The sequence below is a fragment of the Electrophorus electricus genome, chromosome 8, assembly GCF_013358815.1.
Source record: "Electrophorus electricus isolate fEleEle1 chromosome 8, fEleEle1.pri, whole genome shotgun sequence".
Lineage (NCBI taxonomy): Eukaryota > Metazoa > Chordata > Actinopteri > Gymnotiformes > Gymnotidae > Electrophorus > Electrophorus electricus.
In genome coordinates, this window is record NC_049542.1 from 8,089,525 (window position 1) to 8,117,046 (window position 27,522).

The following is a 27,522-nucleotide window of genomic DNA, read 5'->3' on the forward strand; positions in this document are numbered from 1 at the left end:
CATGCCAGGATAACAAACAGGCTCAGTGCCGCACAGCAAACCTACATGGACCGCATGAGTCCCTGGCAGGCAGTAAAGGCTCACCTCCACACACTCTTCTCTCTCCCTATATGTGCAGGTCTCGTACAGTAGGTGCAATGCCCCAAATCCAGAAAATTAAGCCCAGCATGGAAGCTTGGAAGCTCACATAACAGGGTGAAGTGACAGCTCTACAGACAGTTGTGGCATCGGTGTAATTTATTATAATAAGCTATAATAATGCATGAAATCATAATCAGAGAAATCATAAGAAATCCTTATTACTTAGCTGTTTGGTAGTGTGCTTGATAGTGTGGTGCTGGAGGAACTCGTGTGTGGATGGAGATTGTTTGGATGAAGGGCTTCCATTTTGAGATGCGCCCCTAGAGAATTACACACCACACCCTTTGCACAAATCTATGAGAATATGTGTGTGTGTCTGTGTCTGTCTGTGTGTGTGTGTTTGAGAGAGTGTATGAGGGAGAGAAAGTGATTGCATATGTGTACTTATAGAGTTGCCTTTGTAGAAGGAAGAGGACAGAGATTCATCTCAGAAGCTCATCACATCTATCATTTTATTAACAGAGTCCTAAACTTGGTCACTAAGCAGAATACTGTGTTCAGCTGACAATCATGGGTGTAAGTGTGCAATGTGCTTGAGAGCGAGTGTTTGACTAGCGAGTGATTTTTTTTCTCTTTTTTATTTTGCAAAATGATACTTCTCTGTTTGCATGATGTACCATATGAGAAAAAAAAAACCTTTTCCTCATCAGTTTTTTATTATAATTCCAAAATCCTTCCGAATTGATGACACACCCAGAACTGCTCTGAATTCAGGTTCCAGAATCCACTCACAGCTGTACGTCAGTTCTCATGTAGGCCATTCTAAGGCTAAACAACAAATTCTCATCATTTCATTATTTGCTTGAAAAACCCCTCCAGTATGGCCACCCACCCATTAGCACGTGAGGCCCATGATTGGCACACACTCTCTCTCTCTAGTTTAGGTTGTGTGCTTTATGTGCCCTGAGCACAAAAAGCCTTTTCTCTGAAACAATCATACCATTGGAGGACTGTCAGAGATCCCTTAGGCACTTGGTACAAAACACCATGTCAGGACTACGCAGCCAAGCACACGCACATACATGTGCACGCCTCCACGCACAGACACCTGAGGGCACACACACAAGGCTGAAGGTATGCACACAAGCATGCACACTGGCACACACGCATACGCATGCACACACATGCATACACACACACGGTCTGCCACGCACATGCATGCAAACAAGGATGCACGCACACGCAGACACACATGAATTATATATCTCAAAGGCTACGAGGAAATGCCAAGGGAGACCTTACACATGAGCCGCAGTTTGACTGAGGAACTGTAAGGGTTCTCTTTCTCCAAGGTCCACGGCTGTGTGTCCAGATCTGCCGCTGCATATTGGCTACGCATGGCAGAATGTCACAGTTTGGTGTCAGAGGGCAAAAAAATAACCTCTTCAACATTGTCACCCACAAACCCACACAAATACACCCATATACACGTTCTTTATAGGAGGTTACAAAGGACAAGAAGTAGTTGCAAAGTCAAATGATAAAAAGGTAGCTGTCAGGTAAGTGCAGTAAACACAGGGAGAGAGGTGCAGTTCATGTAGTCTGGTTCTGCTAACACACACACACACACACACACACACACACACACACACACACACACACACACACACACACACACGTGACCACTCTTGTGCTTCACGCACAGGCTGCACTCTGGTTCTTCTGTCCGAGTGCCTGCATTTCTTCTTCCCCCAAGCACTCACGAGGTTTTATCTCATGAGCTGAGATGCTACTTGGAACTATTACTTGGAGCATGAGAACGTAAGGGTGGGAGGGAGTGTGTGTGTGTGTGTGTGTGTGTCTCCATGTTCAGTAGTCAGGAAGACCTGTTGTTGAGCGACGCAGGGTGTGGGATTATGGTCTCTTCCTTTTGTTCTCTCAGCAAACCCCCACCCCTCCCCCCACCCCCCGCCCCCCGCCGTGCGTGCACACATGCACACAATTCTGGCCCAGTCTGTATATTTTTGCTACCTCATCATTTTCACAGGAAAGAGCAGAACCAGCTGCTCCCAGTAACAATGACTGCTTCATCACTGCCTATACACACACGTGAATGAGTGTGTGTGTGTGTGTTTGTGTGTGAGACAGCTCTTGTAAGTTCCATCACGTTCTGAAGACCATCAGTGCAAGCTTATGGCAATGTCTGGTAAATGTGTGTGTGTGTGTGTGTGTGTGTGTGTGTGTGTGTGTGTCTATGAAATACTCCCATACATACCTGTGTGAAAGTTAATGAAAAATGTTCTACAAATATACTGACTACTACATAGACAAAGGGGGTGTGCACATGGGTGCAGGGGGGTGTGAGAGAGAGAGAGAGCAAGAGAGAGCGAGAGAGAGTGTGTGTGTGTGTCTGTGTCTGTGTGTGTGTGCGTGCGTGTGTGAATGGGGTGGGGACTTTCCCTTTGAGCGCAGACTACCTCTTGTTCACAGCATGGCTTCCTGTTCTCTTTTTTTTATTTCCTGCTCATGGCAACGCACTTTTCATATGCTGTATTTTGACTTTGATCTTATCTTAGACGACTGACACACACACACACACACACACACACACACGTCCCCGCTCCCGCTCTCACACACGCTCTCGCACACACATCTGCACATACACCTGCACCTCCTCTCACACTCGCACACACACACCTGTACACCCTCTCAAACCCACGCCCTCCCTGTACACGTTCCATTCAATATTTTTCTCCAAGTCTCTGCCAAAATGGCACTTCACTAATTTTTCAGTGTAAATGATGAAAAAGCAGACTGAGAAGAGTTTTTCTGAGAGGCACACGTTCAAAACAGCTACAAACACAACCAGACACCAAAAATATGTCACGGGCACAACTGACCAGTATTTGTCTGTTCAGGTGTGTTTGGTATTGGATTCTGCATGAACTAGCTGAGCCTTTATGCCGATGACAGCACTCAGCTTTGAACTAAAAGTGCCTTGGCAATATGAGCATTTGAAAATACAAGAGCTTTTTCTTATGTGCTCACAGCCATTCTTCAGCAATGTAGAAATAGGTTATAGTGAGGGCAGCGGGATGAGGAGGAGGAGGAAGATGAAGAAATATTGGGAGAAAACCAGACAACCACTGCAGTGAGCATGACGCAAACATGCCCGTACTTGTCAGTGGTAAACAATCTGACACAGATCTTAAGGCTGGTGAAGGGAAGCTACCCCCCCCCCCCCCCCCGCCACACACACAGTGGTAATTCAGTGGCATTCAGTACTTTTTCAGAGATAAGGCCAGCTCAAGACTCTTAAAGCTTAACAAGAGCTAATCAGTGTGTTTACAGCGTCTCTGTACATGCATTTCTTCCCTGTTATTTTCTCTCCCTCTCTCCCTCCACCCTTCTACATCTCCCTCTCCATGTGATAAACAGCAGTTTTCCCTGGCTGGCTAACTTTAGCGTTTGGTGTTGTTTGTGTCCATAGCTACTAAACAGGAGCAAGTGAGGTGACACAAATATGTCAGGGGTCGGGGGTGGGGTCGGGAACGTGTTGAAAGAACACGCCAGATCAGGGAGGGACAGAGAGGGACATATATTTGTGCATGGGACAGGGAAGTGTGGTGAGCCTTGTGTCCTCTGGTTACCCTCTAGAAGCAGGATGTTCATGAAACAGACAGCTGTGGTGTGATCAGCGTGCACACGGAAACACACAAACACGCACACACCCCTACACTAGCTAATGACAACCCCCACTGATCTACCACACACTCCTGAAATGGTAAACAAGCTAAGCAAGACACAGAGACATAGGAACAGAGACGTGGAGACACAGACATTGAGAGAGAGAGAGAGAGAGAGAGAGAGAGAACAAGAGGGAGATGTGGGGGGCAACAAATAAAATGCTGAGTAAATGTTTACATGTACATTTGCTCTTTGCATTGCTACATTTAGACTGTTGCTCTTTCACTCCATAACTCCCAGTAACATACACCTGTCAGCTCCTGTGCAAACAGCTCCTCCCAGAACAAGAAACCTGGGAACTGCCTTAAACACCGTCAGACGCGCCTGATGGCTCCACTCCTCCACCAGCCTAACAAGCCCAGCATGGAGGCCACGCATAGCTGGAGCATGACCCAGCTTGGATGGCTCTGCCTCTGGACGCCAGTACGTCCGCCCCCTTTAACGGTGTTTCCAATTACACTTTCTGGCCCGTATAGGAACCATTCCCGTTTTGGTACATAGTCTCCTCATGTCAGAATAATCAGACTGGTTGCTTGTGGCTGGTTATTTAGCCCGGTTCCAGTACTCAATGTACAAGAGAGCTAATTGTAAGTCTGTAGTTGGCTATAGATGGGTTTCATTCCAGAGGGATTTGCATGTGGAGTTTGGTATTAGGAGCGCTGGTGCCAGTACAGCACAAGCCTGAAAAACCAGAAGGAATTCATCAGAGGAAACACTAAAAGGTGTCAAAATCTGTTGGTCACTACCAGAGCCAGAATGTGCTGGTGAGCAGAAGCAAGCATGAAGTGGCTCGATCGAACCCGGAACCTACAGCACTGGAGGACAGAACGCCAATACGAATGCCTGAGCAGGTGAAGGATGTGTTCATGGATGTGTGCGCAAGCACGTGTCGAGGGCAACAAGAACAAGAGCAACATGCCCACCATCGGAGAGTTCGAACTGAACCATCTGTGAGCCTCAGGAACAGAGCAGTCATGTTTCATTTTCTGAAAATGCAGATGAAGAACACTGCAGAGTTCAAAGGGCTACAGACTGGCGAATCGCTGAAGGGAGCGCAACCAAACGCTTGCTGCTTCTGTGTAACCTCAGAGGAAAGTGCAGAGACGCATCAACATGGACACCTTTACGGTTAGTCCAGTTATGGAGGAACGCCTGACTCGATTTGAATGCCGATCCTCCCTTGAGCTGCTGATGCTCCACTCAAATCAAGACTCTCAATTCAAATGTGGTACTGGAGTCCACCTGGGCATCAGGGCTTCTGAGCCAGAGAACTCAACCCTGTTTGATTCTCCACTGAATAATCCTGGACTGACACTGCATTGAAATGAACTAGTACAATATAAAAGCATTTTACAATATCAACTCTCATTTTAGGCAAGGCAGGGGTTTGTTAGGAGTAGATCAACAGCTGCAGTCTATGGGCAAGCATATTTGTGGCTGAGCTGCGTGTGCGTGCATGCGCGCACGCATGTGTGTGTGCATGCGCATGACCACATACTGACTCAGATAGGACTATGAGTCCCACAGTCATGGTCTTGTCTGCAACCGCCTGAGTCTGCCATCATAACCACTGAAGTATTAGTAGTAGCCACTGAAGTATTAGTAGTAGCCAAAGCACAATCCATATGTGGGCTATAATCCTACAGTCATGTAGTAGGCACTAGATACTATATTTTCGCATACTTTTCCAGGCTGTTCTATAAACAAAACCGAATAACTTTGCATTCTTCATGAATACTTTAGTTACAGACCCACATAACTGGCTAAGCAAGAATGTGTGTGTATAGAACTTTAAAATAACAGCACTGGATTGGTCATCATCTATGGAGCAACATCCATCTTTCTCCATTTTTCTTCTTCATATATGGCAGAGGTGTGGAGGAAGGAGTGGGAGCTCTGTGGCTCATTTGCTATCAGGTGAGGCAGAAAACGTGCCATTTGTGTGCCACACAGGGGACGGTAGACAGGGTGGGCCCTCCTGCAAAGCTGCCTGCCAGCCCTGGCTTTGGGCACCTGCAAGAGGACCTGGTGCTCAGGATCTCTGGATGGGCCTGCACACGTGGTGCCCCACGTAGTGCAGAGCGGAGAGGAGTGTGTGTGTGTGTGTGTGTGTGTGTGAGCTTGTGTGTCCTTTGGCTTGTTTGTGTTCCTGTATGAAGCCTGGTGAAAAAACACAAATCTGTTTGGCAGGCATGGTATATTTGGAACTTGGTTCCAGGAACATCATGGAGCAGTAAAGTACTATGCAAACCGCTGAAGATGCAGTAAAAACCTGCTTCTAAAGTGGGGCAGCCCATCTCCTCCCCCGCCCCACTCCCGGCTGGTGGGCCCCGCCGCAAACAAACAGCTCTCTGCTTTCGTAGAAGTTTTGGAATCCACTGCAGCCTTATGTTTGAGGCGCCTGCATTCTACAACACCCCCCCCCCACCCACTCTGCTCTGCTTCCTCATGCTCTCCCCCTCCCATTTCTTCTCTTTCATTTCCCTCTCCTTTCCTTCTGTCTCCTCTCTCATTTCTCTGAACTGCTTGAATGTTTAGGTTTTTTTTGCACAAACACATTCTCTGGAGGTGAACTCAGGGGTGTGTCAGGTCCAAGCCAATGGCAGTAGAGCCAGGAGGCATGTCTCAGCCAATGGGGGATAAGTTGGGGTGGACTAAAGCGGGTATGTGAAGAACAGAACTTGTTTTGCAGCCTGCTCCACACACACACACACACACACACACACACACACACAAACACACACACACACACACACACACACACACACACACACACACACACACACACACACACACACACAACAGTAACTAAAACCAGTGGTATGGCATAGTGGCAGCAGGCATAGTGAAACAAAACCCACATGCATAGAGAATACAGAAAGAAATAAACCATCAATAAGCAAACTAATGTGTGCACCTGACAGGGAAACATAGGTGTATTATTTACAGCAACAAATGTGGCTCTATTTTTTTCACTTTATTTTTGGCCACGGTTCCAAGGGTGCAAAAAGTCCAGGACATTTTTCTATCTGGCTTGCCCCTCGACTTCAGCGATTGGTTTGAACTGAGGAATGTCGCTAGCATCTCCTTGCTTTGAATAAAGCTATGCAGCTGGGTGCAAACACACACGAACCAAGAGAAAAGTCAAAGATGGACTGAGAGGGAGTGTAAAGTAAGCTTGTGTGTGTGTGTGGGTGTGTGTGCAGTATGATATAAATGACACTGTTTTTTTCAGCCTTTCAAGCCCTGATGACAGCAAACATGATTCTGGAGTGGGAAAGGTGCCCTGCAGAGTTTGGGGAGCCGCTCACATCCTGCAGAAAAGGCACTGACATGACATGTCTGTTATATTATAACTGTTTTTAGCACGGTAGTCTGCGCCAAGGAAGGGGTGTTTGGAGAGTCTCCGTATGCTGGTGTAAGAGGTTCATATGGACTGTGTGGATCTGTAGTGATCATTACACTCCCCCTTCCAGAGCTTTGCTCCACATCCCACCTCCCCCGAACCCCATGTTCACACATGCAACAGATGTACATGTCACAAAGACACCAGGAGTTTCATGTCGACTCCCACAATTCAGAAGCCCGTATGTGCACACGACTGATGCAATGAAGTCCTTCAAGTCGATGAGAGTTGGTGACCGAATGCATCGAGAAACCATGGCAACAGGAAGCGATCAATCTGAGCGACACAAAACAAAAGTTCAGCTCTGCCCAACTTTATGCAAAAGAGTGGTGATATGCGACGGCGATAACCAATCAGAAAACATGTTTTTAGGTCCCCAGGAACATGCTACACAGACTTTGGTTCCTGACAAAGTCAGGTATTTGTACCGATTACATTAAAATGTAGTTGAAGCTCACTGTTGCTGTGTCTGGGTTTCCAGTATTAGTTTATACTTCCATGTATATAAATGAGGCATGAACTAAACTATCAGGAGAGTTGAAGTAATTGTTTTTGTGGTTTTAAATGATATGACAAATCAATATAAAATGGGTGGGGTTGGAGGTCAGTTTGCAATGTAACTCTGTTACTGCGCAATTCAGTCACATCTTGCCAGGCATCGCTTGATTGAAAACACCCACAATTGACTAATCACATACCTGGTGAGTGATGCTGAACGATTTGCTCGTGCCCTGCTGAGCCAGTTCACCTCACAAACCCTCTCACCAGACCAAAGCTGATTATGGTCACCTCACTACAACAGACATGGTGACTAGAGGCTTCATATGCAGTGTGTAAGTGCCTAATGCCTTCCATCTTAACTGAACGGGTCGTGTCCTCTTGGGCTGCTTTACGAGCAGGGGTTTATACATCTTATGTGCTGAAAGAAAGCCCCGTGTGGCCTGAAGCCACACTGACAGTAGACCACACAACCGACTCAGCCAGAAGCAGCTTCGACCCAGGAGCCGTTGCCGCCATGGAAACCATCACTAAAAATACAGGCGCAAGACAGATGCTCCTATGGTCATGGCAGAAGAACCGTGCAAACATACACGCACAAATTAATGAAGAAAAAATCCTGGAAAAACAAAACAAAACATGGGCCTATAGAGCTTCTGTTTATAACACGCCAACCAGTATGTTGGGCCTTGTGTCTGTCTGTACTGGTGCATATCCAAGCTCACTCACTGTATCAAGCGTCAATCCAGTTCCCAAAGGACACACTGCAGCAAAGGAAAGGCTAGATAAGTAAGGTGGTAAATCAGCCAATCACAGCTGGCTTCTTCAGAGTGGGAGGGGTTTCTCATTACTCAACAAATAAGCATTAACGAAATGCTTATTCATTGTCCTGCTTTGAAAAAGGCATGGTTTCATAAGCCTTAGCTGTATTAATGCATAGCTCGTGTACAGGCTCTGTATTTAAGCACCATGAGACCACAAAGCTCTGCAGATATTTCTTTATTTAAGCGGAAGAAACACTAACATCATGACCTAGTAAATAAACATGTAATCAGTGCTTGGCTTGTAGCCTGGGTGCGTGTTTGGGATGTGTGTGGGTGCTTAGGTTTGAGTTAGGTTTGAGTTATCAGTTCTCTCTCACTCTACCACTCTCCTCTCTCCACAGATCTCTCACTCTTCCTCTTTCTCTCCTCCCATTTCTCTCTCTGTCTGTCTGTCTTCTCACTTCTATTGGTTTATCCCCCAGTTCTTCAGCATGGTCCTTCCTTCATAAACTCTGTCAGCAGGCCATGCCAGCCTCTTCTGCTTGGAGGCCTGGGGCCATAAGCCCTCCTCTGTGCTAACACAATGCTCTATATTGTTTCCAGTACTGCACACATGTTTATATAGGATGCTGATGTACATTTTGTTCCAGCACACCATGAACTGCGGCTGAAGGAATTCTGGACTTCAGTTTGCTCACAAAAACACTCAGGTTTCAAGCATACAAACACATACTGGGGTGAAAATAACAAAAAAAGATAAACATATTTGTGCATACAATACACAATCATATACAACATTTCGTTCTCTGATCTTAATGAGACAGTTACTTAAGGCATGACATCACCTGACAGGACACAAAGTTTCAAAGGGCTTTTTTTTTGTCATAACCTCACCTCCATATAACCACTTCTTCTATACTTTAGCTGACTAAACTGAGTGCACCACCACCCGATAATAAGCCATTTAAACACTGTCTGTGGTCTGCAAGCTACCGGTCACTCCAGCACTTCACTGACCCTTCACTGACGAAATGCACACACACACACACACACACACACACACACACACACACATATACACACACACAAACACCATGAGGGAGGGTCTGACTACCAGCACGCTATTAGCAGACAGCCCCAAGCAGATCTTACAGCTAGCAACACACTAAGAGGAACATGGTTGCGTAGTGCTATTAAAGCGCCACAGGAACGTTGCGCACAGGTGTAACGCTCCAGCTGTGGGAACGGGTGGAGCCTTTGGCCCACATCAGCTGACGACAGCGTGGTGAGGTAAGTGGCACATCTGAATGACAGCGCGCGGGGGGGGGGGGGGGGGGGGGGGGGGGGGGGCTAAAATTCAAGAGCCGGTCAAGAGAATGCTGAACGGCGGCAGCCCAGGCCTTAAAAAAGCGAAAAAAGAAAACAATGCTTTATTCTAAGAATGCGAGTTCACGGCAGAAGCTGAGAACACAAAGCCCAGGGAGGTTAGTGGAAGACTGGCCTGAGACCTGCCTCATCCTGTGGAACGTCCTGCAGTGCCTCCAGTTGCTGGTCTCAAACCAGTCCTTTGGAAATACGAGAAGTAATAACTGTCACCATGTCTCTGGATGTTAGATTTTAGCATCATTTAACTATTCTTTCTTTAGTCGCTTATGTCTGTTAAGCGCTTGTCTTGACGCCTGTCTATTTCCCTTGATAATTTCACTTCTGTGGTGATTTCCTTTTGTTTTTCACTTCGCTTTTACGCACAAAAATCGACCCTCGCATCTAGCGGAGGACCGCCGTGACTTCCTCTTTGGGGCACGGGGCTGCACGTGAGGCCCGTGGCACGTGTGGCTGTGGTTCACATGCTGCTAGGGGCGCCGCCTCTTGCCCCAACGGTTTGAACCTCCGCCCTACCTCCCCTCCAAAATCCCAGCATGGATCCGGCTGCCAGAGCTCTTGGAGAGAACCCACCCCAACCCCCACCCCGCCCCGCCCAATGAGCCCCTGGTCATCAGACCCCAGCTACAAACTCTGAACACCCAGCGCTCCTTCAGTGAAGTCTAGAAATCAGTTTACCCAACTGTGAAATCAGGGAGTGCCACAACAATCCATTGCGAATCAATATTTTGGCCTCCTAAAGCTTACAACCTCTTTAAGAGCCCTGGACAAGCAAAATCAGACCAAGAAAAATCAGGTGCTTGTCGAATAAAAGAAAAAAAAAAGAAAAAGATTTGTCTTGTGCAATCCCCCAAAAAACAAACCCCCCCCCCCCCAATACTTCATGCATGGATTATATAGGGCTTGAGGACATCCATTATATCATATTAATTTTAAAGAGTTCTAAGAGCAGACAGTATTATGTTTTCTCAAACTAACAAAGCCCAAGTAAATCAGAGTAATCCAGAGGCATGACTTGGCATGACTTGGTAAGACATGTCTGACACACACAGCAAAGCAATAATAACCGTTTTAAAGTTGTCTATAATTGCTGAACCAGTGCCATAGTCACTGCCAACAGCAACAGAGATCACAGAATACTTACGTAAGACGTTTTATAATGCCCTGACTACAACCAGGCGCTAACATCTCTCCCGATTCAGTCATGTTTTTTAACATGAAGCCTAGCTGTGCCCACCCTACATGGAAGGGGTATACAAGTAATATCACATCCCCTATGCCAAATTTACTTCACACACACACACTTGTTTTGCCACATGATCCTGAAGCCTAGCAGGTCAACACGAGTGCCTCGGTAATATTTGACATGCTCTGAGTGTGTATGTAAAATTACCCGGGTATCAAGAAATATGCTACGCGCACAAACTTGACAAGCATTCAAGCCAGCCTGTGGAAATTTCCGCTGTGGCCATTATGGTCAGCAAATGCCTGCATCCTTTATGGAGGAGCAACATCGCCCCCTGCTGTTCAAACTCTGCACGGAAAGAAAGAAAAAGTGCTTTGGAACTGCATTTCATATTCATTTGATGCCAGCTGGGAATACCATTATGAAGTTTAGGTTGTTTTCATTTCTATGCAGATGACATCCAGACTGATATTGCTACACCGTCTCGCTCAGTGTCGGTTCACACATCTGGAAGTGAAGCCACGATATATATAACATCACTGCTTGTTGCCTCTGTGTCCGTCTAGAAGAATCTTGGTGTCCTCACTGACAAAGATCTGTATGAAAGGCTCACCACACTTAACTTTAAGAAAATGTGTTTTTATACTGTACGTTTTTATCTTTACTTTTGCACGAGACTTGGAAGAATAAAACTTCATTTGTTACTTGTATTTTCCTTTTTTTCTTGGCAATTTATTTATTTTACTTTTATGTATTCATAATGATGTTGCCTTGGAGTAGTTGTGTTCAACTTTTCTTTTTAATTGTTATGCATTTTTAAAATTGCTTATGTTTATTGTCTGTGGTTTGGTTTGGGTTTTGTCTGATGTTTTTGTGGTTGATTAGGGTGGTTTGTAGCACTTGAGTACTAGAAAAGCAGATTAAAAATAAAAATTATTATTATTATTAATATTATTATTATTATTAATAATAATAATAATAATAACAATAACAATAATAATAATAATAATAATAATAATAATAATAATTAGTCTGACAGTATTTATGAATTGTGGCAAAAAAGGAATTTAAAGGTTCTAGGCTCTGCTTCAAGGCTATTATAAAATGACTCTTAAAGTGAGTAATAACATAAAGCACATCATCTCCTGTCTTGCTACAGGAATTTAGCGTATCACTGTGTCAACTTAAACTTAGACTTAAATCTTAAACTGAGCCTTAATTTGCACCAATCCAAAATCAACATTTGACTTAACTTCATAGGTCTGCATCCATTCAGTTACATAAAATGTAACATGAATGGATGATGGGGGCACATGGAGCTCCTCTGTCCCTCTGTCTGCCCACTCCGCCTGACTGTCCGCTCCGCCTGACTGCCCGCTCCGCCTGACTGCCCGCTCCGCCTGACTGCCCGCTCCACAGCTCTGTCCGCGCTTCTCTGTCCGTTCATTCCATTTCTCTCTCCACTCAACTTGCTTGCCTCATTTGATTTTTTCCTTAAGGCTTTTTCATGAATGTGTGTCCAAATGAAAGCAGGACAGGGTGGTGGAGCTCTTACAAAGGGCTTCAAGAGCAGAGCAAAAACTGGCACTGATGCTGGCATTACCATGGGGATAATACTAGGTGATATTACCTGTTGCCTTTATCATCACAAAATGTTAAATATATCTGTACAATGTACATGTATCTGTCATGGGTATGGTGCTTCTACTGGCCAGCTTCTTGTTTAATAAGAAATAAACATAAACCTTTGTAAAAATATCAGCCTGTAAACAACAAGAAATGCAGTCATAGTGTCAAACTGAAACAGCATAATAATTTAACAATAAGGAGCTGACTGGATTTTAGCCTACACTTTTCTAAGATAACAATTATCTTGAAATGTTTTTTCATAGTGTTTTAAAAAGGTGGCACTACAGTCTGTTGCAACTTGCTAGAAAAACATTATGGTATGCATCACATTATGTGTATCATGCATCAACGATGCCCAAGTATTGTCATATTTCTATCCCAAATATCGGCCACGCCTATTTGGTATCATCAGCAATTGAATATAATCACACACACACACACACACACACACACATATATATATATCTCCACTATATATAGTCACTACATTTTGTTCATATTGTCCCATGATAACATTCAGAGGAGCCATTCAATCATCAGGCCATATATTATTGTTCTTCTATGTATTATATTAAAACTGAGCTGCAACAGGGGGTGTGTGGGATAAGAGGAAACAAAGCCAGTAGTGGTGAAGCCCCATTCTACCACTCACTACCCAACTGGAGCCACTTTCTGACACACACACACACACACACACACACACAGCCTTCCTCCACCCTTACAGTTCAGGGTATTGACCAAGGCTTTCTCCAGTCCACATACTTTCCGAAAAACAGCAACACACACACAGGCACACACGCGCGCACACACACACATACAGACGCATGCACACTCACAGACACACACACACAGACAGACCCCTTCTTTGGAGAGTTGCCACATGGTTTTCTCTTTCCAGAAGGCTTTTCTGTCATCTTAACCCTTTCGTCAGCCCAAGGGGAAAATGGTGGGAGTAGTGGGGTTCGTGCACACACACACACACACACACACACACACACACACACACACACACACACACACACACACACACACACACACACACACACACACACACACAGTGTAGTCTGCATGCACTACAGCTAATTTAGGAGCAGCTGCATTGCAACTTTCAGTTCCAGTGTCCACTCTAAACGCAGCATGAGGTCAAAGGTTCACACTGAAACATGCCGTTCTGAAGTAAATTAGTGCAATCATTAACATTATGGATCAACTGCACAGTCCTATTACCCTTATAGCCTGTGGCATCAACATTTTAATTGATAAAAGGTCCCCTTAAAGGTCTCCTTTAAACCTCATAAACTCTCCTGCTAAAGGAATGGAGTCAACTACAGTATAAATAATCAATGTTATGAACAGCATCATTCCAATGTGTATGTTTATGAAAGAAGTGGATGATGTATTATTCACAGAACTCCTAGGCCAGCCCTTCTCTAAATCTACAAACCGCCATCAATAGCCATGAGTCAGCACAAAGACACACGTTTCATTTTAAAAAGCTCTGACACTGACCTAGATCTCTTCATCTGCTGCCTCTCAGGACTCTCCACTGTCCAAACAAGTGCTCTCGCTCTCTCTCTCTCTCTCTCATAGAGGCAAAAAAGGGACAAAATGGTAGTTTGCATATTTTGCGTTGGATGGCGTTGGTGTACTTGCAGTGCGTGTGTGTGTGTGTGCGTGTGTGTGTGTGTGTGAGAAAGGGAACAAGGATGGAAAGAGTGGCAGCAAAAATAATAAAAAAAGACATAAGAAAGCAGGGGTGGGGACTGAACCTCCAGCACAGCTGGCTGCATAGCATGCAACAGTCCTATCATAGCAGGGGAAATGTTACATTACAATAATAATAAGCCTTGCCTTCATTTTTGAAGCAGTTCAAAACATATGTAGCAGTGGGCAATAGTCTAAATGTGCATCTGTGCACGTGTGCCCCCGCTGTATACATGTTATAGCTTATGTGCAGTCTTAAGTAGGCCAAAGGTCATTTTCATTTTTTGAGCAGTGCAGCGCGAGGTTTGGGCAAAAGCTCGTACGGTAAGCAGAAAGGGTCAAAAAGACAGTGGAGAACAAAGGACATAGAAGGAACATCCGGTCATACACACAAAAGTCTGAAACGTGACAGGGCGTCTTAGAAACAGAAACATACATTATTTTTTGTAGAGGCATTTGCACACAGGTTATGCAAAGTTCAAAACATGCATACAAAAAAATAAAATAAACAAGCTTAAAAAACAAGCTTAAAATAAATTAAAAGGATTGCAAAGAAAAGAAAAGAAAACTCTCAGAATACATATCTACTGGAGTTCCCTGCTGGACTGATCAGACAGAACAAAGGTTGTGTTATTCTGGGGTTTTTTGTGTGTGTGTCAGGGGTGGGGTGCACGAGCCTACCCCTGGACGCAGTGAAAGGAAACTTGGGGTTAATGCAAATGACACACTAGTGTTAATTACCAGCTGAACTGAGCCAAGCCGAGCAAGCCAAGTGCAACAGGTATATGTAAATATGCCCACACCAAGAACATGAGATCACAAACTTCTAGTTACCTCAGCCACAGGATTAAACTCAAATGCAGAAAATTAACTTTGTGAAAACAAACACACACACACACACACACACACACACACACAATGTGACATAAGCCCTTCAAAGTAAAACAAAGCATAAGGAGAATCGTGCTTATATTCCTGTTCTAAATATGATCCTACCTTGAAATATATTCTGGTTTTCTGCATCACATGAAAGGCAAATGGGGTCAAAAGTGGCTCACTCTTAAGTGCGGAAATGAACCATTTTCCCTGAATACACCAAATGTGTAAGTATGCCATAGTACCTGTGGGATTTCACCATCTATTTAAAATTCATATTGCCATGTAATAGCATACTACCATTCCATTCTGAAACAGTCTACATGATGTTATACATACAGTTCTAGTCCATTGCTTGTCTTGTATTAGGAAAGCCATAGATCCTTTTTGACCCTAAGAGTTTAACCAAGTGAACATATTGTGCTGTGGAAGACAACACCCTTCAGCCTAGACAGTGCTATTCTGAGCATGCACCCATATGCACGGCCACACACACACACACACACACAAGTGCAACCCTTTAACCCCTAGTTCTGTTTCAGCACTTAGATGTTATCTCAGCTGTCCAACTGCTTTAAGTTCTTCAAAATTACATTACATAAATCTGTTCCCTAATTACTGTATCAGCAGAGGAGAAAACAGAAACTTAAAAAAAATCTATTCTATCTAAATAAATCACCTGGTGTCATGGAAAATTCCCTGGTGAAATTATCCGCACTCTCAAATATTTGTTTAAATCACCATCCTCACTGGATGCTCCCCTCCTGGTATACTGGAGGAGGCAGGTATCAGGGTGATTACCATGGCCTGAGGTTAGAGCTGCACACATGGCATATAAATGACAGATGGGGTTAGAACTATTCATCAAGGCCTCTTGGGCTGCTCTCTCCATGCCATATGCTTTCAGGTGGAAGCAGAAAGTTCATCTCTTCCAAAAAGCTTTCATGAGGCAGACATGTTCACATGGGAAGGGATCATAAAACGCCTAAAAATAACTGCACAAAACAAACAGATGTCCACGTGAATCAGGCCCAGTGTTTAGTAGCACACCTATAAGCTCTTAGGCCATGTTCATAAGGTTTTCGCTCCTTTGTTGTTTCTGTATATGAGCATCGTCACCTCCACCATCATACAAACCAACTTCAGCTCACCCTAGTTTCATTAGCTATTTTCAGTCTTCCCTCTTTCTCACCTGGATACTCCGAAGCAACCAAACGCATTTCTCCCGGACGTCGTCGTAAGGACACCTCTTGGAAAGCATCAGAACGCGAGCCAGAATGTCGCTTAGGTCGTCGGCCACACCGGGAGCGCTAGTGGCTGAGGGTCCGGACGGTGTCTCCGGCATTGGACCTACGCTCTCTACTCTTCTCATCACCTCTTGGTGAAGACTAGCCATCGCCGCGTCTCTGGAACTGGCGTCGCGACTCGCCAAGGCTTCCCACGTTGCTGCACCCCTGACGTCCATCGTCGTGATATTTCTGAGCTTTAATTCTGCTGGGCTGCGCCAAATTGAATAAAAAGGGTTTGCCCTACTCGTTCTCTTTACAGTGTGCATTGAATGACCTAAAGGAATCTGTAATGTATCAAGTAATAATCTATAACAACTCAAATACAAGTACATTTTGTACCAATCTATCGTTATGCACCACTGCTTATGTAGCTACAATTTTATTAGCAAACTCTTAAAACATATTGGATAATATATCTTATAGAAATTAATACTTAAGAATACTTAATTACTTCAGAAAAGCCCCAATTAAAATTGGTCTGTTTCCATATAATCTCTTTCTTGTTTGCGAACGCTAATTATAAAGAAGCATAATACCAGCAACCAGGCGAAACGACACGCGACAGGGCGGGACAGTTACATTTTTGACATGTATAACTGATTAGCTAGCTAACTAGAACTCGCTAACATGCCTACCGATAAATAACGTTGTGAACTATTAAGTTGTTAGCCAGAGCTGTTTCATTCAGCAGCCTCAATTTGCCAAATATCGATTTACAAAACGTTGTTGTATTCAAAGCTAAGGGCCACAAAATTATATTTGTCAGATATGTTGCAGGGCTACAGCTGTCAAATACTAATACTTACCAAATTTACATTCTTTCTTATCTCTTCTCCCGCTGGACACCACTATTGCGCTCCAGTCCCGAACAGCAGCATTCAGTAGGCGTGTCTTCTAGGACGATTTGCGTATTCGTATGACAGACAACGATGGCCACGAATAGTATTACAGGCAAACACAGCTGGGCGAAAAGAACAGCGCTGTAAACCAATCCGCATGAATTTAAGGCGTTTCTGGGAACAGGGTACATTTATTTTGGGAATTGTAGTTTAAACCATTTGAATCCATACACCATTGGATTCGGCTTTGTAAAACATTGAACCTCAACTACCGACAACCAAAGTGGTTGCGGATACTTGAAGAGCCCCGCCACCACTTGTTTATCACAAAACCCTTTACCTAATTTATGTAAATCATTTATGTATCCCTTTTTGGACCTCCGCATGCAAACCCTTCCTTCTCACTAAGGCTACTTAAATTATTTTTTTTCTTAGTTATATATTATTATCTAACAATTATTTACTGTTGATACGAGCTAAAATGAATATCTAGCAAGTAAATTTAATGTTTGCATTTTCAGATTTCTATAATTTGACATTAATGCATTAAGAAGAAGCTAGAAAACATTTTTATTGTAAGACCAGTTCAAAAATAAAGGTTAAAGAATAATTTTATTTTAAACCAATGAAATAAGATAACATATTAATATGATACTCATCACCATTTTATTAGTGTATTTTATATAGATATTTTATAAGGACATCTATCCAGCAGACCTATACCATTTCAGTATGAAAATGGTGGATGTTAACAGGCATTGCCTGACAGCACCCTCGCAGTTCCAAATCCTGTCCCATGATGTCTCTGAGATTATTTGATTTTTTAGATCAACAATCAGCTCATTTATAAAACACATTCCACTTTCCATAAATAGATGGCTTAGTGGCTGGTAGAAGTGGAAATTATGAATTACTTCAAAGCTTTGAATTGTCTCTGGCAGGATTCAAATCACTTGGTATGTGACTTGTTCATTTCCCTTTCACCTAAAGGTTTTGATTCTTTTTGTGGATTTCCACTGACTTGTGTGTACACTTGCTACAGCCCATTCCACAAAGCTTGGTATGTAGTGAGAACAGCAGCATGTTTCTGTAAGGTCTCAACCTGAGCTGTATTTTTGACTTAGCAAAGTTGAATTTGGGACAGGTACATCCTTGACAGACCACATACCAGGGCTCAATCTTGGATTGAGAACATGCTAAGAATGAACCTGACTCATCTACATGCAGCTTTTAACTATAACAACAGAGTCAGGTGTGGACTGTCTTTACCCTTTACCAGGATAGCAACACCTGACTCTGTTGTTACAGTTAAAAGCTGAATGCTGTAAACACCGCTGTGATTTGGCCAGGACATCTCTAGGGTAGGATTAGTGCCAATGTTATCTTTAGTGTTATGAGCAAACCAAAGCAAACTCATACAAGGCCTATCCAACTCACCTATCACCTATTTAAGAGACACACACGTGGGGCATTGTCACTGTTCACCGGTTTGATTATGGAAATGTTTTCAACTATAATGAGAGAACAACATTTGTGCATTCTAATTTCAGATACTTAGTTATACTATTTAAAGCTGTACAACATTCGATCGGTCAATAATAGGTGTGACCAATGCTGTCAACTATTTAGGTATATTTAGGGTATTTACAAACTGCTTTCTCTGATCCTTCCTTTGGAACTATCACTGCTGAGCGGCAAAGATGAATGAAAACTGTGTTCCACTGTTTATGTTTGTTGGAGCCAAGCAAAGGCTCTATCAGCAAAGCAGCGAGTGGCATTAAATTCATGGTATGACTTTTTGGCGCTCCCTAGTGGGCACCTGGTAATTTCAATATCACTGCTTAAAAATAACGTAGACCCACGTAGGATGTTAGCAAAACAAACAACTCATCATTTTTTCTTCCTTTTTTACGTCTGAGCATTATTGAATATTGATGGGTCCATTCTTATGTATATTAATTTTTGCTATCCAAATTATTCTGCTAAAAGTATTCTATTTTAACTTAAGAAGCACCAGTCAGGGATAATAAAAATGTTGAAAACGTTTACTTGTACTCATGGTGCAAAACCGGCACATTTGGCCTTATAACATTGAGAAAGGCCTATGTAATCTTCGCTTCGTTGTAAAAATGATCATGGAAAATGTTATGTCCCATTTTTGCTGAAAGACATTTTTTTTTCCTTTTCTACGGCGCCATCCTTGTCAAATCATCAAACATGTACATTAGACGTATACTGTTATTAAAGTTTCATATAATGCAACACCTTCGGCAGTTATTTGCGAGTACTACCTATCGCAACCAAACGTAACGACTCGTTGGCACACGCGCCTCGGGGAGAAACACCTCGCGAGCGAAATAAGACACAGGCGGCGAAAGAGGAGGGAAATTTGAACTGACGCCGTTAGTTAGCTAACCTAGCTAGCCTAACTAGACTAGCGTGTTAGTTAGCTAATCTAGCTAGCCTAACTAGACTAGCGTGTTAGTTAGCTAACCGAGCTAGCGTACTCGACATGGAAAACGGGCGTCCCGACCAGCGTTACACAGTGAGCTAGCTCGTCAGCTGTTAAAAGTTGGTTATACCGTCGACGCCACATTCAACTGACGATGGAACGGTTGCGAGATTCGGTAAGTACGATAAGCCAGTTAACTCTAGCTGTGGAAACATTTCTATAAATTATGATTGATATGTTAGCCAGCGGTCATTGTAATAACGTGGCACGTTATTAGCTAAACAACTTAACATTCCAAGTTGAGTAGCGGAAGTCTAAAATCAGTCGGACAGTTAGTAAAATAGGTTCGCTAACTAGGTTCGCTAACCTAGCTAGCGCTAGCTATTCTGGTTTATACAAATGTAAAATTGCATAGCTCATTTAGCTAACCAGATACTCGTTCAGTTATGATGGTTATGAAGCATGTTTCGTAGTGTGTTTTCTCTCACATTAATTACTGTTTTTTACCCACACAACAGGCTATGCTAGCTAGCTAATTCTGTTTATCCAGGTCGTACCTTTTAGGGTTTTTTAAAGGCAGGAGTAGTTTATTATAATAGATTTAATTAGTTTAATAGTTTATAATTCGGCGACTTTTTTATAACGATAAAATTTAGCCAAGTTATCTGTCTAGCTAGCCACGTCAAATTTAACCTATGTAGCTAGCGCCTTTTACAGCACAAGTTGTGTCAAAGAAGCTTTACAAATATATAGAAAAAACGCCATGGGCGGAAATGAGGAAGAAACCTTGAAAGGACCAAGACTCAAGAGGGAACACATCCTTCTTGGGCGGCACAGCTAATAAACGGTTCATGTTTTATTATATGTTTAGTCCAAGAAGCTACTTCATTAGAGATGTGAGTCTCAGCTACTCTGGTGGGTCTAGGGTGGGCGAGCTGTGTCTGCATCATAGGAATTTGTGGGGTGGCAGGATGGATGTGGAATGCTTACGGATGCGTCTTGGATGCTTTGCCACTGATGAGCAGGTCTACTCCACTGTTAGCATAATCTCTGTAATAATATGCAAATAAAACCCAAAGATGTGGTTAGATATGTAAAGATGAACAATGTATGAACAGTAGACCTCTAGTAGAAGTTTCAGTGGTTAGCATCCAGCTCTGGCAGGTTTATCTGTAACAGCAGAACTAAAAAGGAGGGCCAAAAGGTGACCACACTCCTGAGGGCTCTGATATGTACTGTTCCACCCACGTCATTGTCACAAACCCGAGAGAATGCATGAAATAGCTGGATGATGGTGTCAAAACCTCAGATTACCAGAATATTCTGTGACGGGGGTGCTCAGGCACCTTTATATACAGAATACCCCAAATCCAAAATGAGTAAATCGTTAGATTGGATTTAAAAACAGAGTGCGAATGAGTCCCGAATGAAAGCCAGAAGTCTTCAATAACTGAAGGGCTCTTTCCCCAACTTGCTAATTCCAGGAACTAAGACACCCTGCATTTTGTGCAGTAGGTGAGGTGAGGCTTAGAATACAATAAGCAGCTAAAAACTGGAGCAGCTAAAAACAGCTAAAACATATACAATTTAACATATGTAGGGATGACTGCATTCTGTGGAAGTTCTTTTGAAACAACTGAACATGTTGCTTTTTTTGTATTTATAGTAACTCATTTTGAGTAATCCTTACTTCTGGTTCCACTCTAATGATAAGTGAAAGTTTAAATTAAGGTAACATTTGGAGTAACCAATGATAAGTATAACAATGTTATTATTTTGGGAAATATTTTATACACAAGTGTATATTCTTGAACACACTCCCAATATTTTTCTTTATTTAAAAGATCATCTATCTTTTTGTTAAAACACCTAAATTAGTGAAATCTAAAAATGGTTACAAGCTTTATAGTAATCTCATTGCTTGTGCCTTATTTTGACCCCTGTCAGTTGTAATATTTGTATGTGCTTATATTTGTGATTCAACTTGGGAATTAAACATTTCATTTGGTCCACTCTTTAGAATTTGTGCCTGGATTCCCCTTCCAAACACAGCTATGTTGGAAGCTTTCATATGCCTCCGGATAAGATGCCCCATAAGCTGTGCACGACTTCAGTGCCCCTCCATCGAGATGAAACAGTTACGAGCTGGAAGGAAATCAACTCTCAGACATGTGCAACAGCACCTGACGCCGGGAGCAGAGGTGAGTAAGATAGGACTCCTACACAGCAAACTTCCAGTTATAACTCAGTTAGTTAATGTATTTAAAAAGGTCTAAAATACTAATAATACTGCAAATTAATGTAGTTATTTCACATTAGAGTGACCTAAATGTTAACCAAAATTAAGTTCTTGTGTTTAAGATAAATACAGATTAGGTTTGCTATAAAAGCCCCTGGCTTCATCATAGTCATGCTTCCTACAACCATAAATAGTGATTTGTTTATACATCTGTTTTATACACAGAAACACATTTTTCAGAAGAGCCTTCTACTTCCTGAACGTTTGGTGTCCTTCCTACTTTATAAGAGTGTTAAATTTATTTTTAAATTAATAAGAAAATAGCCAAATTAGGAGAGGTCCTCGGTCACTTAGCAATGTCTGTGAAAATGCTTGGTCCCCTATAACTGTGTGTGTGTGTGTGTGTGTGTGTGTGTGAGACAGCAGTGATAGTGGCATTGAAGACCCTGCAGGAGAAGATCAGGCGTTTGGAGCTAGAGCGCATGCAGGCAGAGAGGAATGCCACTCGCTTCTCCCAGGTCGCCCACCGCTACGCTGGTGCCCACAGTGAGCTGCAGCCCACTAGCCAAGATGGAAAATCCTCACCCAGGAAAGGTGATGAAGTGCTCCTGAAGAATTCAGTAGATTGGCTTTAAGCATTACGACTCTTTTACTGACACACTGATAATTTTGTCTCTCTCATTCTCAAACTCAGTCTCAATGTGCATCTGTGTGCATTTGTCTCTCTTTCTTTGCCGGCTTGCTAAGACCTGGTGTCTCAGTTGCACACAACAGAAGCACGTTGCTCACTACTGGAAAAACAGCTGAAGTACATGAGGAAGATGGTGGAGAGTGCAGAGAGAGAGAGACTCACTTCAGTAGGCCAAGAGGTGAGTGCCAAAAAGAGAGAACCAGGAGCATATGCTGACAAAGAGGGCAATAGTCTGTCAGACCAGCGTGAGTAAGCTTTAGCTTGAACCAGCCGGCTTCAATCAGCTAAAATGTTAGTTACTGCCAAAGATTTGAGGCAGATTGTTAATCTTCATCAGGAACAAAATGTTGACCTCACACCGGCCCTTAAGATCTAGGATAACAGGATATCATTATAGTACAGTCCTCTTTGGAAGGGTTTTTATGGTGTTCTCTCTCTCCACCCCTTTGGCTGCTATTGGAGTGTGTGCAGCAAAGTGAAAGAGCACACAGCGATCCACAAATCAAGGCTCAGCTGCAGAAATTGGACAAGCTGGAGAAGGAGTGTCTTAAGCTCACCAGCACGCAGTCCGTGGCAGAGGTATGGGTACGCACAGCATAGGCAGAAAGACTCAAATTCAGAGCCTCCCAAAACAAATACCAAAATGTTTCAACTGTGCCAGCGAGGTAAAAGCACAAGGCCTCACTGTTGTCTGTAAAAGGTACAGACTGTTGTCTCATAAAGTGAGAAGCATCAGTACTGTTAGCGTCTGTAGGATACAAGCATTGCTAATGTTTTTGATCTGCAAATGTTGTACTGAGACAGAAGAACCTGGATGATCATATAAATGTTTTGGCTGAATATATATCTGCACCTGTGTAAGATGGAAACATGTTAGAAATAGTTCTCACTGCTTAGGCCAGGATGTAATGACGCTTTTGTAGCATGAATGCCTCTGCTGTTAGGGCTGTCCAAAGAGCCAGTCCGATTTTGGATTAGCAACTTGGGTGGCGGGCTTTATAAGTGATCTGCTTGTGTGTTCTGTCAAGAGAAAGATTGAGCTTTTGGAACAGAAGTTGCTGGAAGAGGAGCACGAACGCAAACTAGTGCAGGAGAAGGCTGAGGAGGTATAGCCCAACACCCCTACATCTGGGCACGCTGTGTGTTTTTAAGCTCACACTCACACAATTACCCAGAGTCTTTGTCAGTATTTACTCTGTTTTTGTGCTCATGTCTATGCATTTGGCTTGCAGTTGCAGAGAGAGCTGGAGGCCAACCTGCTCACGCTGTCAGCTGCTGAGGTCAAACCAAAGAAGAAGAAGACTAAAGAGAAAGCTTTGAGCAAAGTAACCACTCCTGTATCTTTTTGAAGTTCTATACCTGGTTCACCACTAGGTGGCAGTGTATTAAAACAAGTTTGGGTTGGGGTGTTATCAGGCTTTCTCTGAGCCAAGGCTTCCAGTTTTGTTAGTAAATGAAAATTCAGATTTTGCTCAGAACATTCAACAACCGTTCTATGAATTTCAGAAATCGCTGAGGACAGAGGTGCCAGTTTCACAATGCCTTCCTAAGAGCAAGCGCATGCCATTTGTCGCTGGAACAGTGAGTACAGTACTGTCTCTCTCTCTCTCACTCTCTGTCTCTGTCCTCCTTTCTAATATTTCTCTGTATTTTCCTGTCAGTCAACAAGCCCCAGTCACTCAGTCAGTGCCAACGTGCAGAGTGTGCTGCACCTGCTGAAGACCAGGCAGCCCCGGCCATGCGAGAGGCCGTGCTCTACACACTTCTCTGTCAGCAAGGGCCGCCAGGCCCCTCGCCGAGCACCTAGCCCACCCACCCCTGGGGCCACTGCCCTGGGCAGCCTGTCTGAGCTGCTACTGGCCCTCCAAGATGAGCTGGGACACATGAGCTTGTGGGTGACTGTGGAGTGACATGGGATGTTTGGTTAATGATGCATTCTAGATGTGTGTGTGGTGTTGTGTATTCATATTGTTGGGTTTCTGTTGTCCTACCCAGAAAAAAATATTACAGGTTTTTTTTTTTCTTAAAATGATATTTTTAAAAGAAAAAAATTGTCACTAAGTTGTTAAATTTATCTTAAGGAATACTTTGGGCTAGTAAATTACTTAAATCAATGTAAGTGCTTTGATGTATAAGAGTACAAGGTCTATGTATACATGTTATAGTTAGTGTCATGTGGTCAAGTTGATTGAGAACTGTGTTGCAGTGAGCATCAGGAGCTGGTCAAGCAGATAGATGAGACGGATGAACACAAGCTGAGGGAAGATCTGGAGAGGGAGCTAGACTGCTTAGTCAGAAGGATGGAGGAGAAAGCTACCCAAATCTCCAAGCTGCGCAAGCACCAGCAAACAGTGAGTGTGTGTACATGCATTTTGGTTCTTTTGCCCGTTGGGTTTAAAACCACTCAATAGGGAGATGGAAGCATAATGTGATTGCAAGTATAACTATAGTTTATACTTGTGTTTTGAAATGTAAGAAAATATCAGTGAACTTGTAACTTAAAAACAGGACTGCTCAGTTGCCTAAGTTATGTCAGACCGTGTCTCCCTGTGATTTTCCGAGCTCTCATTTGCATTTACATTTATAGCAGTTGGTAGACACCCTTGTCCAGAGCAGCTTACAGAAATGTACTGTAGTCTGTTAAAAGTATCCTTAAGTCCAGCATTGCATTAACAGTTATGAGCAACTCTATATTGATGTGTGTATGTGTGTGGGTTCAGGTCCAGAAGCTCTCGCAGTGTAGCCCTGGGCAGAAGCAGAGGCCCAGGTGTGCAGCTAACATGGATGGCCGGGGTGTAAGCGGTGTCCGAGGTTTGCCCCCTTCCCCGGCTAAAGCTCCTTCCTCTTCCCAGGCCAAAGCTCTGCCGTCCAGTGCAAGCAAGCAGCGCACCACCACCCAGGAGCGCATACAGCTCCTCCGAGACTCCCAGAGACTGCGCTCCAGCCTCCGCCAGCAGGACATTAGTTGGGAAACATAGCATTAGGCTCCTTAATCAGCCCCAATGCACATATCAACCCTTAGAGTAAGGAAGTGATGAGGGGAAGACCATGAACTAAGCAGAAGCATGTGGAAATGGGATATGACCTTTAGTGAACTCTAGGTCTGAAAACGCTCTGAGAATGTGTAGTATGTTTGTGGTGTGATGTGAATCTAGCAGGGCCAAGCTTGAACAAGAAGCAGTTTGTTGACTTTGGCTAAAGTTTTTCAATGGCTTGCTCACTGAGGTAACAGATGCATGTTACCTTTTGACTGGGTCCTTGTTTTCCTTAATTTTTTTTATTATTATTATTGAATAGTGATTGATTTTTATCATGCATTTTAAAGTCTAAATATTAAGGTGTTTTAATAAAATATTGTCCTGGAGATTTCTTGTTCTTCACTTTGCCTTTTTATACACGGTTTATATTTTATTTGATAGTGGAGTTATTGGCACACCCATCTACACTATATACACTAAAGGTGTAGTCTTTTGTAGTGTTATGGAAATATCCATTTTAAAATGTTTAAATTTCAAAATTAGACTGACCCATTATTCCAATGTAAATTCTCTGAGAGGCAGGGCCAGTCTGCACTGCTTGCTTGCGTTCGTTCGTTCGTTCGTTCTCTCTCTCTCTCTCTCTCTATATATATATATATATATATATATATATATATATATAAATATTTTAGATATATATATATATTTTTTTTAATACTTCTCAATTATGTTCCACAATGGATGATGTAGCAATATGATGCTATGGTGTAGATAGGATGTGCTTCCAAGAGGAAGGCAGAAAACTGAAAACTTGTCCCTGCACTTTTGAAATTAACAAATTTTTAATTCAGGGCAGAGTGCCTCTGCAGATTGTACATAATGCTATCGCAGTGTTCGCATTAGAGGTGGACATTCTGACTAGTGAGTCATCAAACACCTTGGCTCAATGCTCTCTTTTGGCTTCTGAACTACTTTTCATTTATTACAATGTTTCTTTTTTAGTCTTACAGCACAGTTCAATCAAATGTGAGGGATAAAGAAACATTTAGGGATTATAAGGCTACAGGTAAGGATATAAGGCTCTGTCTTTTAGAGACCCAAAATGACAAAATTAACCTCTGATAAGAACCTCAGACTAATAATGACTATTTCGTGAGTGTTCATGTGATGTGAAAATGTATGTAAAAACATTCTGAAATCATGTTTTATAATGAACTGAAAACATGGAGTTCACACATGTCTCTGTGCAACCAATGGTCAAACTTTGCAAGCAAGAGGTGTGTGTGTCTGGCAGTGATGCAGCGTATTCTTTCCTTTGGAAACCCCCAAAAAAACCCAAGTGTTATTTGAGCGGGAATAGAAAATAAATACCTCAAGCTTATGTTCATCTGCATCAGCATAAGATGTAAATAATCACATTTACAGGTAGTACACAAAAGTTCCAATTTGTTGTAATGTAAAATGAAATACGTGAATCCTTTTAATAAGAAGCTGAAAAGCAGAATGAGATTTCTATGAAAGAGATTACAACTTCCGATGATGTTTTAGGTCCAGGCAGGCCCTAGCTAGGGAATGTTCGATATGACCACTCAAGCCAATATTTACCTTAACACAGTCAGTCACACACCCACTCGCTGGGAAAAAGAGTTGAGATGGAAAATTGACTAAAGAAGTTTAGATTCAGACAGATCAAAGCCTTGATCAAAGGGGGGGGGGGGGTTGGCTGCTCCAAAATGGATGCCACATATTCTCTTACTAGT

The 27,522-nt window shown here is 43.0% G+C and overlaps 2 protein-coding genes across 9 annotated transcripts in view; one reads left to right on the plus strand and one right to left on the minus strand.

Moving 5' to 3' along the window:
* sesn1 (sestrin 1) overlaps positions 1-17,449 on the minus strand; it is a 36,468-nt gene extending 19,019 nt beyond the window's left edge. Inside the window, exons 1-2 of the mRNA XM_027015536.2 lie at positions 17,370-17,449; positions 16,467-16,773 (exon numbers count right to left, since the gene is read on the minus strand). Coding sequence (XP_026871337.2) covers positions 16,467-16,739 — 273 coding nt within the window. The 5' untranslated portion in view covers positions 16,740-16,773; positions 17,370-17,449. The remainder of the gene's footprint in view (positions 1-16,466; positions 16,774-17,369) is intronic.
* A 2,257-nt stretch (positions 17,450-19,706) lies between these two features.
* On the plus strand, positions 19,707-26,150 carry cep57l1 (centrosomal protein 57, like 1). 8 transcript variants are annotated; one of them, XM_027015507.2, is made up of 12 exons: positions 19,707-20,029; positions 21,875-22,055; positions 22,517-22,687; positions 22,841-22,962; positions 23,244-23,363; positions 23,813-23,890; positions 24,017-24,109; positions 24,291-24,365; positions 24,446-24,675; positions 24,991-25,141; positions 25,505-25,551; positions 25,637-26,150. In XM_027015507.2, exons 1-12 carry the CDS (start codon positions 20,009-20,011, stop codon positions 25,809-25,811), a joined length of 1,464 nt encoding a protein of 487 aa, XP_026871308.2. In that variant the 5' UTR covers positions 19,707-20,008; the 3' UTR covers positions 25,812-26,150. The 8 variants fall into 8 exon arrangements, with proteins under 8 accessions (XP_026871308.2, XP_026871309.2, XP_026871302.2 ...); XM_027015508.2 differs by having other exon boundaries at positions 24,991-25,135; XM_027015501.2 differs by having other exon boundaries at positions 25,505-26,150.
* Positions 26,151-27,522: the final 1,372 nt, after the last annotated feature.